We start from the raw sequence: 14441 nt of genomic DNA on the forward strand, positions 1-14441 counted from the left end.
TGTATAATAGGAAGTTAGTGCTCAGAAGAGAGCAGCAAAAAGGATGCAAGAAAGAAGGAATGAGTAGGTAAATAAATAGCATCCAAGACAGCCAGGGAAGAAAAGAGGGGGAACCCAAAACTTACTACATTACTAAGGACCATATTAATAAGTTTGACTGTGCCTTGGATATTTTCTTTTCATATGTATCATCAGAAGGGGGAATTTTTTTGTTATATTGTGTGCCTTCAACTTATTTCCAATCTATGGCAACCTTAAGAAAAATGTATCAGTTTTCTTGGCAAGATTTGTTCAGAGATGGTTTGCTGTTGCCTTCCTCAGAGGGTGAGAAAGTGTGACTGAGTGGGGATTAAAAACCTGGTCTTCCAATGTCCTTGTCCAATACTCAAATTATTTGTGTATCAAGAGGGAGGGAAAACAGTGTGTTGCCATGAGTGTGTATAAATCTTTGAAGTTTAATTTGTACAAATTGGAGTACGTTCTGATGTATTTTTATCATGGTCCATAAATTCAAAATATATAACTAGAATAAGGGAATGCTCATCCGCTTTCTTACTTCCCCCCGCCAAGCAGACTTGCCCAACCTCCACTGCCAGAGACTTTCTCTCCACATGAGACCTCTTCAAAAACTGCAGTTTTCTAAGACATTGGGCAGTAGAGAAAGAATGATTATATTATTTATTATCTCTTGGGGAAAGAAATAATTTAACAGAGCACATCACTACAAGGATATTGCTTAAATCAAAAGCACAGTGTTGGTACAGAGGTAAGGATAATGTGGCCCTCCAGATGTTGTTGGACTGCACCTTCCAGCATTCCTCACCATTGGCTATTCTGGCTAAAGCTGATCTCAGTTCAACACTGCCAGGAGGGCTGTGTTGTAATACAGCCACATCGTACGATTAGATTACTTCCTGGGTTGATCCATTTGTTTGTCTGTTTACTTTGCAGTTCCTAAGCACCCTCTTTGCCCCATTGAACTTTGTGATGGAAAAAGTGGAAAGCATCCTGCCTTCCAGTCTCTGGCATCAGCTGACAAGAATCTGAAGGAAATTTGTCCTGAATGACATTTTCTGTGCCAACTGACAGTTGACTACCAGAAAGCATGATTTTTTTTTAAAAAAGGGAAGCCGTTACAAGCTCTTCATGGATTGTCTGTTATCATATAATTTTTTGTTGTACAAAATACATGGATGTTTGATTCTATTCTATTTTGCTTTCAAAAAAAAACCAAACAAAAAAAAATCTTTAAAAAAATAAACCTTTTCGTGCAGTTCAGTCCTTTGTTGCATTTTCTGCATCAAATTTCACTCATATGTCTTCCATTATTTGGAGATGTGTGCAAATATTTAGACCAAATATTGCATAGGCAAGGAAAATCATACTTTAAACATCTGTACAAGTCAAACATTTATGTTTTAAAGAACTTTTAGACTGAAAGTCAGTGAAGTGGTGCTAATTGACGATATTGATTTGATATAATTGACCCTGTGCTATTAGTAATTATGGATACTTGGACCCAGGGCAAAGAATCAATATATACTTACACACATCAGCTAATGGCTCTGCTGTAATGCCCAAGAAATATTAAACACTAGGCACTGTGCCCTTACATGTGACACAGAAAGTGTTAATGATCTTTAAAAGCAAAACAAAAGTTACTCAGTAGTGTCCAAGCATCTTCTTTAATATTCTGTATGAAGACAAATATATTCAACAACATGATGAATGGAGACTCTTAAGCCTAAATCATATTGTTAGTCCCAACTAGAGGAGACGCATAAACTTGGTAAGTCAACACGTAAGTTCCATGGATCTGCTCCAGAATTCAGATCTTCGCAACAGGATACTAGCATTTTGGGGCCACAGAGAGCTTGCATAAAATATTATTAGATGTTTATGGCCGACATCCTGTTAGTGACTTTGGGGTGAAACAGATTGCCCCTTTGCGTCATCGTCTGGGCAACTTCATAGCGAGGCTTTTTTTACACTGCACGCTTAAGCCGCCCAGAAGCCACATGTGGACCGGCTTCTGGGCATTTTGGGGTGTGGTGGTTATACACTGCAAGCCCCCCAACATGCTGGGAAGCTGCTGCAGGGCCACAGAAGAGCCACTAAAGGCTTTTCTGATGCCAAAAAAAGAGTGGTTGAAAACCGTTCCTTTTTTGGCCAGCACTGCAGTGGATTGGGGCCACAGCATGCAGTTGCCACAGCCCCAATCCAACTTTGCCGGGATGACTCTAAGCCAACTTTTTGGGGCGGTCTGTTTCGCCCCTTAATTAAGCAGAAGTGCAGTTAGGCACACAAGTCCCTTTTGGGATAAAGTGAAATCTTGCCTGGATTTTGCAACTCTGTCTTCCAGAGCCCACATGGCCAAAGGGAATAACCTCTGCCTGTATGGATATGTCCATACTGAGAACAACATCTTGACAAAATGTCTCTGAGTCTAACACCAATTTTTTTCTTTTATTTTTAAAACCTTCACCTGAAGAAGCCAGAGCTTCAAAAGCTTGCATGATGTATTTTGTACATTTTTGTTTGGCTCAATGAAGCTGTTATTTCGTGAATTTTGGATTTTAATACGGCCTACATGGGTACCTCTAGATATGTTAACAACAAAAAGGTGACTGTTATTATTGGTATACCTAGTTTTTAACTTGAAGCCACTGCTTTGACTCTTGAAAAAACTCTTGAAAAGCTGAACAGACCTGAGCTATGGGGAGGGAGGTATCTTCATGTCCTGTCACAACTTTTTCAAACATTATGTAATGTCGCTGTGTATTGCCAACACCTTTGGCATAAGGCCTGTATCATGTCTGCTATGTGTGCGTGTGTTCGCGCGCATATATATCACTTAACAAAAATCAATCCCCCCTTTCCTTCCCATTTTACTCCTGAGGCAACAGCAGGTGTCCAAGCAAACTCCAGTGCACCCAGTAGACAGAAATAGCTTCTTCCTTTCCTCCTCTATTTCCCCAAGAAGGGCAAAGTACTATCCTCTCTCCCACAAACAATATTGCTGTTAGGAATATGATGGGCTTTCCTGTTATCTGGGCAACAAAGCTGAGGGATCTAGTATCTCTTCCAGGTAAACAAAGGCCTAATGACATGATGCTTTTAGGTTAGATTTATTGGGGGTCAATATCACAAAAGGGTGACAGAGGTTATAAGACAACTGTCCAATGAGGATGCTCAGTTTGGTAGAAGTGTGGGCGCTCTGAGATGCTTCCAAGATGAAGTTATATAAACACAACACTATGAGGCACATGTGAGACTTGGGAGACTTTGGGACTGGTGGAGAGGTAGGGAGGTGCTGACTGCTTCACCATCCCTAGAGAAGCTTGGTTGTAGGCTGGACAAGGAGGTCCGGACTCCCAGTTTTCCATGAACATCCAAAGCCCCAGAACACTATTTGTATTATGCGTAGAAAATGTTCACCTAGTCATGTTGGGGCTTAGGTTTCTTTCTAAACTCAGCTATGACTTAGCTTTTAAAACTTTGTAACCACTCCTAAAACCTGAATGAATGTGCCTTCATGTACAAGACACCCTTTTGATAAAGTAAAATTGCTCTCTTTTCCATTATCTTTTCATGTGTGTTTGCTCAGTGTGTGCACATGTATGTACACAGGATTCTCCTCTCCCATGGGAAGGGGAGGGAAAACCTCTGCAGAGACTCAAGTAAGAAACTGCAAATTAAACCTTTCAGTAACTTCCTACTGTTACTGAGTCATATGGGGATGAAATAGTGGGGTGTGGCAGTTAAGACAGAATTCAGGGTTACTCTCGCCTACTCAAGAGTAGGGGATGGGACCAGATGAAAAAGGAGTAGGTTCTTTTCCTTCTCTCATTCTCCTTCCTTGCATTTCATAGGGAGGGGAAGAAAGGAAGAAACTCATTCTGCCCACTCAGGTGCACAAGAGTTTTTCCAAGAACTGCTGTTGCCTCAGAAGCAAAACATGTGGGAAGGAGAGAGATTGAAAGCGCAAGCACCACAGGTTGGGGTGTGGTGTCTTTCCTAATTTGACTAATTATTGGTTGTGGCTCCTCCGCTTCTCATCAACAGCAGTGGCAAATATGAGATAGAATACATAATATTATGCAAACAAATAAACAGCAGGAAGTATTTTCTTTTATTTAGCCTTGCAAATAAGTGAACATGTTCCATCTCATCTAGGGCCATAAACTATAATGTATTTAGCCTGTAAATAATCCTGGCCCTGGGCAGATGTAGCCATTTAGGAAAGTTGATTTTGAAGGAGCACTGGACAAGGTGGATGTGTAATGATTAGGGAGTGGGGGAGAGGGAAAGAAAGAACATTTAAATTAGTGTTTATTTAGAATTCAAGATGGAACAGGAGTGTAATTTCCACCCAACCATGTCAGCCACCATCAGTCCCATACCTTTTGCCGATGGAGTGGCTTAGGGCTGGAAAAGCATTCAAGTCAAATCCAACCTCTGCTGATTTTGTAGCTTGTTATTCTGGAGCAGCTGTGGAGGCAGTGGTGGTCACTCTTGCTACAAATAGGAAGCCCGCTCAGGATAGGAAGGAACTTGAATGCCACCCCAACTGTCTGATGTAAGAAAAATATGGGAGGCATCTAGACAAAGAACTGTTTCCAATTGCCAAGGGGGTCAAGCAAGGCTGCATTTTATCATCCTATCTGTTTAACTTGTAAACTGAACATATCGTATGTAAAGCAGGATCTGACTCAAAAGAGGCATGAAAATAGGAGGAAGGGACATCACCAATTTAACCTATACAGCTGACACCACTAGAAAATAGCAAAGACTTGGAAAGATTACTGAAGAAAGTTAAGAAAGGAAGGTTGGTTTACAGTAGAACATTAAGAAAACAAAAATCATCAGGGATGATTTACATACCTTTGAAACAGGTGATGAAGACAATGAAATAGTTTCATAGATTTTCCATACTTTGGCTCAGTCATTAAGTCATGCTTGATGATGGACAGCTGAATTTCACTGTTAATGGATCTCATTGAGCCATGATGAAGAGCATTGTAAACCTGTCTCTAATTGGATGTGATATCAGCAGATAGTGTGTTTCTTCTAAGTTGCAAGATCACTTACTTCCAGTGATCTGAATGTACATGAACAGATAAGAAAATGGTATAAAGCAGACTAATTGCAGTGGTTCATGACCGATCTTTTAGACTGTGACAAAAGAAACTACTGACTGGTTGCACTTCCTAGGAGACCACATTTTTGATAGAACACCATTAGCAGAGCCTTACAGTCTGTCATAGTGGTTATGCTGACTATACAATACATATGAACACCTGTGTGAGATTAAGACCAGTATTACCCAACAGTACCACTACGGCCAAGTGTATCAGAAAACGCCTATATAAATGATTGATAGTGAGGAGCAGTCTACTTGGCCCTTTTCTATATCAGTTTTGTTTAAAAGGTTGTGGTAAAAATAGGCGTGGTGCCTTCATTTCTATTTCTTTTCTCAGGAATTGGAAGATTTATTTTTTTGCTGATGTTAGGTAATCTGTCTTTCCCGGGAGTTTCCTCTGGTTCACATTCTAGTCACCTAGGCTTCCAACTCATGAAGAACAACTTTTAATAATGACACTCCCTTTGTAATTTCTTGAATGTTGTAATTTAAGCATTGGAATTGTCCTCAGTTTAAGAATCTTATGTATCTTAAAACAGGCATCTGTTGAGGAAACACTAATTCATGGGTGCAGTGGAGGATTAAGTAAGGGCAGGAAGAAAACAAAGTACTGTAACACATTTAATGGGAGCTTAATTAGAGACTCAGTCATGTATGGAGAATTACAACTCAGAAAAGAAAGATGCTCCATCTGCATCCAATTATATCAAATAAGGGGAACCTCAATAAAATTTCCATATTTTGGAAGAACTGATATAAATTTCAAGGCAGTAACAGGCTATAAAGTCTGCATAGAAGAATGTTTGTGGCATGTAGTTTCATTATTCCTTGCATACCATGTCTCCTCGTAGCCCTCAGTTCTTGGACTACATCCCTGTTTACAAAGCAAGCTGCTGTTCAGTGATATTAGAAGTGTGATCCCAGCTTTCCTAAATAAAGATCTGCTTTGTATGACATTTTAATTCCATACTGATGATCTGTTCAGTAAACATACCAATGACATATTTTAGGAGTGAGGTGAGAGCTTATTTCTCCATACAGAATTCCTGACTCTGCACATTGTTCTTTCCCCATATGAAATTATGGTGATTTCTTTCAATGCAAGAAAAGACTTTCTTTCAATGAAAGAAAAAAGGAACCAGCATCTAGTTCTTGGCCATGGGAGCATTTTCACACAGAAATGAAGTTTTTAAAATGTATAACATTAAGTACACCATAATGTTTAATAATTCTCTTCAGTAGACCATTAGTTGTAAAATTTAATTGTTATTCAGCACACTCGATACACTTAAAAAGCTAACGTACACAAATGAATTTTAAACAGGCTAATACAATAACCAAGATTTATTTGTCATAAAAACCAAATACTGAATGTTATATACCATATTATAAGTGGATACAGTTTGGAAATATTTGGGAGAATCTGTTATATATTGCTCTCTACTAATTTAAACATAAGAGTGGAAATAGAAGTACTTTCGCTGATATAAAGCTGAATTGACCATGAATTACGATTTTTATTCCTGGTTTTTGACACTGGGGAAAAAATTGGATCTGCCTATAAAAAGAGATGTAAGTACGACTCTGGCTGAGCTCTAACGATTCTTAAAGTTAACCTGCTGACAAAGAAGAGACATCCGGCTCCAACTAAGGTTGCTGCTGCTATTTTAAAAAAAGACTTTTTTTCCATCTGCTCTTCTCCACCAGAGGTTGTATTCGGCAAGGGTTGTCCCTCTGTACATCATGCAGCTGGTAAAAAAAATAGGAGGCAAGAAGGAAGGAGACTATCAGATGTCTGCACCATAGCAAAAGATCCTACAAATTAAGGTATCTAAAGCATATAGTATGGATCTGATTTAAGGAACAGCACATTATTCATAGACACCATATGAGCCACATGAAAACTGTAAAATAATGTACTCTTCTGTCAATGAGACTGACAATCTAGAACAGGGGTGAGCAACCGTACAAGGAGGGAGGGACCATTTCCCACTCCTGAACCCAAAGTGATGCTACATCACGTCCGGATTTCAATTTGCCATTTTGTCCCCCCCTTTTTGTTTTTGCAATGTCGTTGAGAGGTTTGGGGGTAGGGAACCAAACTGCTGTATTTTTAGGTGGGATTTTGGCTGTTTGGGTAGCAAAAAATAATTTAGGAAATCAACCCAATTAAAAAAAAAATTAAGGTTCTAGGGGCTTTGGAGACCTTCTGGAAAGTTCAAGGGACACATTTAGGGGTCCCAAGAGCTGCATGCAGCCCCTGGCTACATTTCACCCACCCATAATGTACAGTATGAAAAGCTTGTGGAGACTGTATCCCAGGATAATCAAGTTATTCATCATCAACATCATCATCATCTGCTTTTTAAATATATTTTTTATTAATTTTTTCATCATCATCATCATCATCATCTGCTTTTAATTGTTTTCTTTTCTTTCTTTTTTTCAGGTATGTTTAGGTTGTTAGGATTGCAAATTTAAAATACAATTTAAATTCATACAATTTAAAACTATTCTCTAAAGGCCATCTTTATTATGCCAAAGCCTCTAGGATGAAATTTGCCTACTTGTTTTTTAGTAACAATTTCAAATACATTGTTTGTTAATTTGTATATACCTCTTGCATGAGCTTTTTTAATTTACTAGCTTGTCCATTCAGATCTTCAGCACTGGAAATAAGATCTTCACACACTTTGTCAAGGCTCTGAGGTGGACTCCATTCAAGAACCAACTAAAAAAAAAACCAAGATAACACACTTGATACACAATTTATACAAGTCAATTAAAACAGAACGTCTACATAAATGTTAAATTGGAAATCAATTCTAGTCAATGCTATGAACAATCTTTTTTTTTTCCTCTCAGGCCTGTTTTCAGGGAAAGTGTGCTCCTCCAAAAGCAAAGTTATAAGAATTGTTGTAAATGTAGACAACATAGCTTAATGTTTGAGCTTTACTCTGATATTTAAGTTTATTGTTTGAGAAATATTTGATACTGTCAAACTGATTTAAAACCTTATTTTATAATGCTCAGTGTCTAATCAGTATTTAAGTCATTCATATGAAAGCAAACACTACAAAATCTCAACATGACATGGTGAAACTCCAAACATTTTGAAGGTGTTGCCATTTTCTAGCCATTTAATTAGATATAAGACAATTATGATTCTCTGAGCAAACATGGAAATAGAGGACTGCTTCTAATTTGTATCTGGTTGCCTCAAAAAGGAATATCATTTAGATCTAACCCTGATGCAATTCCTAAAGAAATCACATTAGGTTCATTTGGTGAACAGAGAGTAACGTAAGTTGGTTATTCTGAACATTTTTCTTCATTAATACCTTGTGAGCATCTGTAGGGAACTGATTAATTGCACTCTGTATAGCAGTTGTAAGATGAATACACTGTTTGTTTAGTTTCACAAGAAAAGAAAGGAACTCATCACCACTGTAACAATAAAATGAGATAACAGTTACACAATAAGTTATGTAGATATAACTTTAAAAATCTAAGCAGCCCCAAAGGAAATAAGGTATAGTGTGCCTGCGTTATAAGCGACAACTAGGAAATGGCATGCCACCGTGTACACCAGCCCCATTATTTTCAATGGGGCTCAAGCATACGCGGAATTTGCCTTATGCGGGGGGTCCGGAACAGGGGCACACTGTATATCAGAAACATGTTTGTTAGTAATGCCTAACTTGAAGCAGTGCATTACTTTATGATCAAAAATTAACTATGCAGTTATGTTTTCATGTGGGCATAATTCTATGATTAAACACTGGACAGAATCCAGGGAACAGCATAATTACTTTCCAACTTTGTTTCTCCAGCAACACTTTCACATTGCAAAGCAAATTACTTAGTTCCTCTTCATATATACATTACCAAGTAAAGCATTCTAGGGTATGATAACTGCTACAATTTCTTAGTTTCAGAATGGAAACTTGGTCACTTACCTATCCGTTCTTGAAAGGCATGGTATTCTCATTACCATCCACAGAGAGACTGTTAGACATTTACTAAGGCCTCATTTCTTATAAAGCCAAGCAACAGTGAGCCTACAGAAATCAGTATGAAGATGTTGCAGGCATGAACAGCCCAAGTGAAGTCAGTTATCCAGAGTCAATCTTCCATATGTAAAAACTGATAAAATTAATAAGGCAACCAGCCATCTGGGAGGGTATGAATTGACTCATTACATCTTTCAAAAATGGATATTAACAGTAAGGGAATGTTCCATTTAGGGAGCAGCGCAGAGGATCAATCAATATAATATGAGACATACCAAGTATCTTAAGGATAGGAATGGCTGCCTGTAATCCATGTATCTATGCTCTGAAGCAAACATATATTAAACACAGTATCCAATTGACTTGTATTGTTCTGCAAATATCTTGTACAGGTGCAATACAGTGGTACCTCGGGATACGAAATACCCAGGTTACGAAATTTCCGGGATACGAAAAAATCCCATAGGAAATAATTGTTCCGGGTTACGAATGTTTTTTCGGGTTACGAAAAATTTTTTGGTGCTTTTCGGCGCTATTTCACACGAAATCGCGGCTTTTCCCCATTAGCGCCTATGGGTTTTCGGCTTACGAAGGCTTTTCGGGTTACGAAAGCGGCCGCGGAACGAATTAATTTCGTAACCCGAGGCACCACTGTAATTGAAAACACAACAGAGGTCATTGCTTGGGTATCATGGGCAGCTACATTAGACAGCTTTTGAACTTTTGCCAAATCATTGGACATAAAAATGAAGACTAGGAGAGCACTTTTGGTAAGAGGTAATGAGTCCATTTAAAGAACATTTTGCTTCTGCTGGGGATTCACAAATAGCCTATAGCTAATTATGCTGACAATTCAGAAATTGTGGAGTCGAAGGCTTTCATGGCCAGCATCCATAGTTTTTTGTGGGGTTTTGTGGCCATGTTCTAGAAGAGTTTTCTTCCTGACGTTTCGCCAGCATCGCCAGCATCACCACCATCACCAGCATTCTATGAAGGTGCCAGCCACAGATGCTGTTGAAACATCAGGAAGAAAACTCTTCTAGAATTATGACCACATAGCCCGAAAACCCCACAAAAAACAATTCAGAAATTCACTAAGTAGGTATAATTGCTTCCAGGAAAACTAGGTTCAGTGATCACAGATGGAGCAGAATCTTCTTATACAGGTCAAAAGCCTGGTTTGTTAAGGCTATGAGTATTAAATTAAGCTCCAAGTTAGAAATACATGCAGCCCAAGGAAGAAAAAAGATTCCTATGAGGAAGTGGGTTTATATTATACTGGATCCTGGACTAGACAGAACAGAAGACAATGCTGTTTCTCGGTACTTCAATGCGTTAGGATGTAAGATCATGTATAAGCCCCCTTCATAGAAAGAGGTCTGACACCCTGTAATTTCATTAACTACATGATTTAGATTTACACCAGTTTGCGAAGATTTTCCAGCTGGTTCATATATTTTTGAGTTTGATGACAGACATAAAGACAGCATTGTGTGCATCACTTTATTATAGTATCTTACTAACTGAAATGCCTACTCTTTAGCTGCTCTGTGGCTAAGTAGAGCCTCCTCTGATCCTGGATGTAAAACCAGTGCAATAGAGAGATCTGTCCACAAGGAAGAAACCACAGTGGCAAGTTTGCTTGCTGGTTAATCTATGAGAATCATGGTCAGCATGGATAGAAGAGAGTTGCTGTCACAAAAATTACTTCACCATGTTCCTCCCTTCTCTTTCTCAGAAGTCCAGCTTACAGCGGAAGGAAGAGAGGGAAATAGGAATTACCTTTTGGACACTGAGATATCAGGTCATCTTGACACTTGGCATGGCAACACCATCCTTTTATGAAGATGTTTGGGAATTTGCATTTTACAGCACATACAAAAGTGTCAACATCCAGGTTTTTGAACAGAGGGTGGATTTGGCTGAAGACCGCTGGATGTGCCGGTTCAATCTTCCAGGTTAAAGAAGATGGCAGCTATGGTGACCAGCCTCCATACTAGGCTTATACAGACCAAATCGAATACTCTGCCCAGGTGAAGAGCTGAGCTGCCTCCCTAAATAGCAAACAGAAGCAGGACTCCCTTGTTTGTAGATGTTAATTTCACTGTAATACTGTCCATCTTAATCAAGTTCTTTTGGTATTCAATCAGAATTACACAGATCTGAGCATGCCACCCACAATTCTAGCGAACTGATGATGCTGTTGCTGGTCTCCTGGGTCTCCTTGTACCGAGTAGCCCAGACAATGAGTCCTACTCCCTTCTACTTTTGTGTCGTGTCTTTTTAGATTGTAAGCCTGAGGGCAGGGAATTGTCAAATTAAAAAGATTGTATGTACAGCGCTGTGTAAATTTACAGCGCTTTATAAATAAAGGTTAATAATAATAATAACAATAACAACAATAATAATGTGATTTTTGTTAAGAGCGAGAGTCAGTTTGTGAGGCTCTATGAAAGAAGCTCCACTCTCAATGTTTAATTGATGGGCCAACTAATCTAGGGAAGATTGTTCTAACTGGCAAGAAAATGGCAAGACCACTCTTGCAGGCATTATTATTTATTACATTTCTATCCTAACTTTCCACACACACAAAGTAATGGATCTAATATTAAAATCAATTACCCAATAAAACTATTAAAATTAACATAGATTCAAAACATATACTGGTAATCAGCAAGAATGACAACTACCCAAACTTGACTGTGGTGTTCTTCTCTGCCTGTCTCCTCCCAGGCGACATAGGTGGAAACTCTTAACACTACTACTGTCTTTGGAAGAACTATGTGCTTTTAATACAGTGAGAATCAAGTAAGTATCTGAGGATTCCTTTTGGAAAACATGAACTCAGAAACCACCTCCAAGTATTCCTTGCCTAAGAAAATCCTATAAAATTCATGGGGTTGCCATAATCGACAGGCATCTTGAAGACACATGTACATACATACAGTCTTAATGCAGGGTTGAAGGGAATTTTATACCAAAACCTCACTGAAGCTCAAACAATAACCTTGGATTCCTTAAACTCAACTGTCTGTCTAACTGAAGCTTTTGAAGAACCAGCAGACAAGCTAAATAATACATGCAAGCACCAGACAGACAAGAAAGGTAAGGAGCATTTTTTTTTTTAGCTAATTCTGTTCTGGGCAACACGGGAGAAGAAACTGAAGAAAAGAGACAAGAAGTGGTCTGTAGAAATCTAACAAGCTCATGTAGCTCCTGTCTTTTTCTGGGTGGTGATAAGGATAACCCATATTGTATAGATCGATCCTCTGCACCACAAAGAGATTCATTTTGAATACACACTATTTGGAGTCAGTGGCAGTGTTGCTTTAAAGATCTGTGATAAAAAAAATGCCTTTACTCTAATGAGGAGAAATCAGTCTAAATAAAATTGGAATATACACTGAATTCATCAGCAGAATTGGGAAAGTGAAATTTCCCATTCTCACTCTCTACCCCAAACATGTCCTCTAGACTGCTGGGAAACATTCTGGAGCTGGGGAGGGAAAGAAAAGGCTATCATACTGACAGTGTAGAGACAGCATAATATTGGATTTATTTGTAACAGAAAACTTTGAATAGAGTGAGTTGTGTACTGTACTCACATCTTGTGGGAACAGAAATGGGGGGGGGGGGAAGAGAGACACACCATGCCTTTACAAATTTTGGAACAATATTCTTCAACTTTTGTTTTCCTAATGCATATGCACCCATCTGCAACCCGGGCTTTTCCAGCGGATTTTTCTGTCTTTGAAAAGCCATGGGATAAGCTGGCATTGCAGATGGGCTGCATACACCCAGCCACGGGTGAATGTGGTAAGACCTGTCTTTGACACTTAAAATGCACATGTATCCCATCAGGGAAAGACGGGATACAGCGTGTGTGATAATCTTCTATGTCCTGTGCAGAATAATGATCTGAGATCTGTTGATAGCCCATCACATAAGACTTTGGTTCGTTTCATTATAAGCAACTGTTTCAGTTACTATTTTCTTCATATATCTTTTGAAACGGGTTTTACCTGAATTCCACATTTATCACTTCACGCAAGTCTCCCAAATTTAGTTCTTCTATCTGCAGTTCTTTAGCAGCATCTAAAATTTTTTGTTGATCCCTTTGATCCTTAATTCCAATCTAAATGACAAGAATTCAAAACATCTAATGAATGGAAGAAATTTTAAAATTTTACATACAGCATATGAATACTATATGTAATCAGCAAACTTATACATTTTATTTTATAAGAGCCAAGGCACTGACTTTAGACACAAATTTGGGCACAAATGTGTTATTGGTCCCCATCACATGAGAAAACTGCTGGTCCTCCATGTCAGATAGCTTGAAAAATAACAGGTTGAATATCCTTTATCCAAAATGCTTGGAACCAGAAGTGTTTTGGATTTTGGAGATATATATTACTGTCATATACAATAAGTGCTCCGTATCCAAGGATTCTGTATCCATGTATTTAACCATCCACAGCTTGAAAATATTTTTTAAAAAATATATAAATTTCAAAAAGCAAACCTTGATTTAGTCATTTTATACAAGGGACACCATTTTACTATGCCACTGTATTCAATGGGAAAGGGGAATACATTGATTTTGGTGTGTGTGTGTGTGTCCTGGAAACAAACCCTGTGGATACTGAGGGTCCACTGTCCTTAATGAGGTATCTTGGAGATGGGATGCAAGCTTAAACATGAAATGTTATCTATTTCTACCTGACGGCAACAATATGCACAAGTAAACCGAACAGAAAGGATTTTTTAAAATGCTCTGCATAGTAAGGATATAGAGTCAGTTTAGAAACTATACATTCAACATACAAATTCAGCTGAATTCATTCTCCATGATCTCAAGACTATACATATAGATACTGACGAACTTGCATACGCCCCCCCATTTCCACACACAATACACAATGCTAATGCATGTTCACCCTTCAATTCACATTATTTTCAATGTTTTCAATTACTGGGAGCAGAAAAATTTATGAACATATAGTTACAAGACAGTTCATAAATGTATGCATTCTAGCAGCAATTTCTGTCCCACCATAGCAACAATCTGATATTTTCCTCTGCAATAAGGGGACCATTTGAATTTTAAGTTACCAGGAATTGATCAATCTTATTTGTCCTGTATAAAACTGTACATCAACATTAAAAATGTTACCCGAAATGGAAAATGAGAAACAGCAATATTAAGCCAACCTCCACGAAGTCCTCTTTTCCCATGGTCAAAAGCTGTCTTAAAGTTATATCTCTCTCCTGCATGAAAC

The 14441-nt window shown here is 38.4% G+C and overlaps 2 protein-coding genes across 2 annotated transcripts in view; one reads left to right on the forward strand and one right to left on the reverse strand.

Annotated features, from left to right (window-relative positions):
* Positions 1–1278, forward strand: part of ST7 (suppression of tumorigenicity 7) — a 130444-nt gene extending 129166 nt beyond the window's left edge. The window contains 1 exon segment of the mRNA XM_042469041.1: positions 952–1278. Within this exon segment, the coding sequence (XP_042324975.1) occupies positions 952–1047 (96 nt within the window). The 3' untranslated portion in view covers positions 1048–1278.
* A 5191-nt stretch (positions 1279–6469) lies between these two features.
* Positions 6470–14441, reverse strand: part of ASZ1 (ankyrin repeat, SAM and basic leucine zipper domain containing 1) — a 33401-nt gene continuing 25429 nt past the window's right edge. The window contains 6 exon segments of the mRNA XM_042470700.1: positions 6470–6815; positions 6818–6892; positions 7761–7874; positions 8485–8590; positions 13179–13291; positions 14374–14430. Coding sequence (XP_042326634.1) covers positions 6702–6815; positions 6818–6892; positions 7761–7874; positions 8485–8590; positions 13179–13291; positions 14374–14430 — 579 coding nt within the window. The 3' untranslated portion in view covers positions 6470–6701.

The sequence above is a fragment of the Sceloporus undulatus genome, chromosome 5 (genome assembly GCF_019175285.1).
Source record: "Sceloporus undulatus isolate JIND9_A2432 ecotype Alabama chromosome 5, SceUnd_v1.1, whole genome shotgun sequence".
Lineage (NCBI taxonomy): Eukaryota > Metazoa > Chordata > Lepidosauria > Squamata > Phrynosomatidae > Sceloporus > Sceloporus undulatus.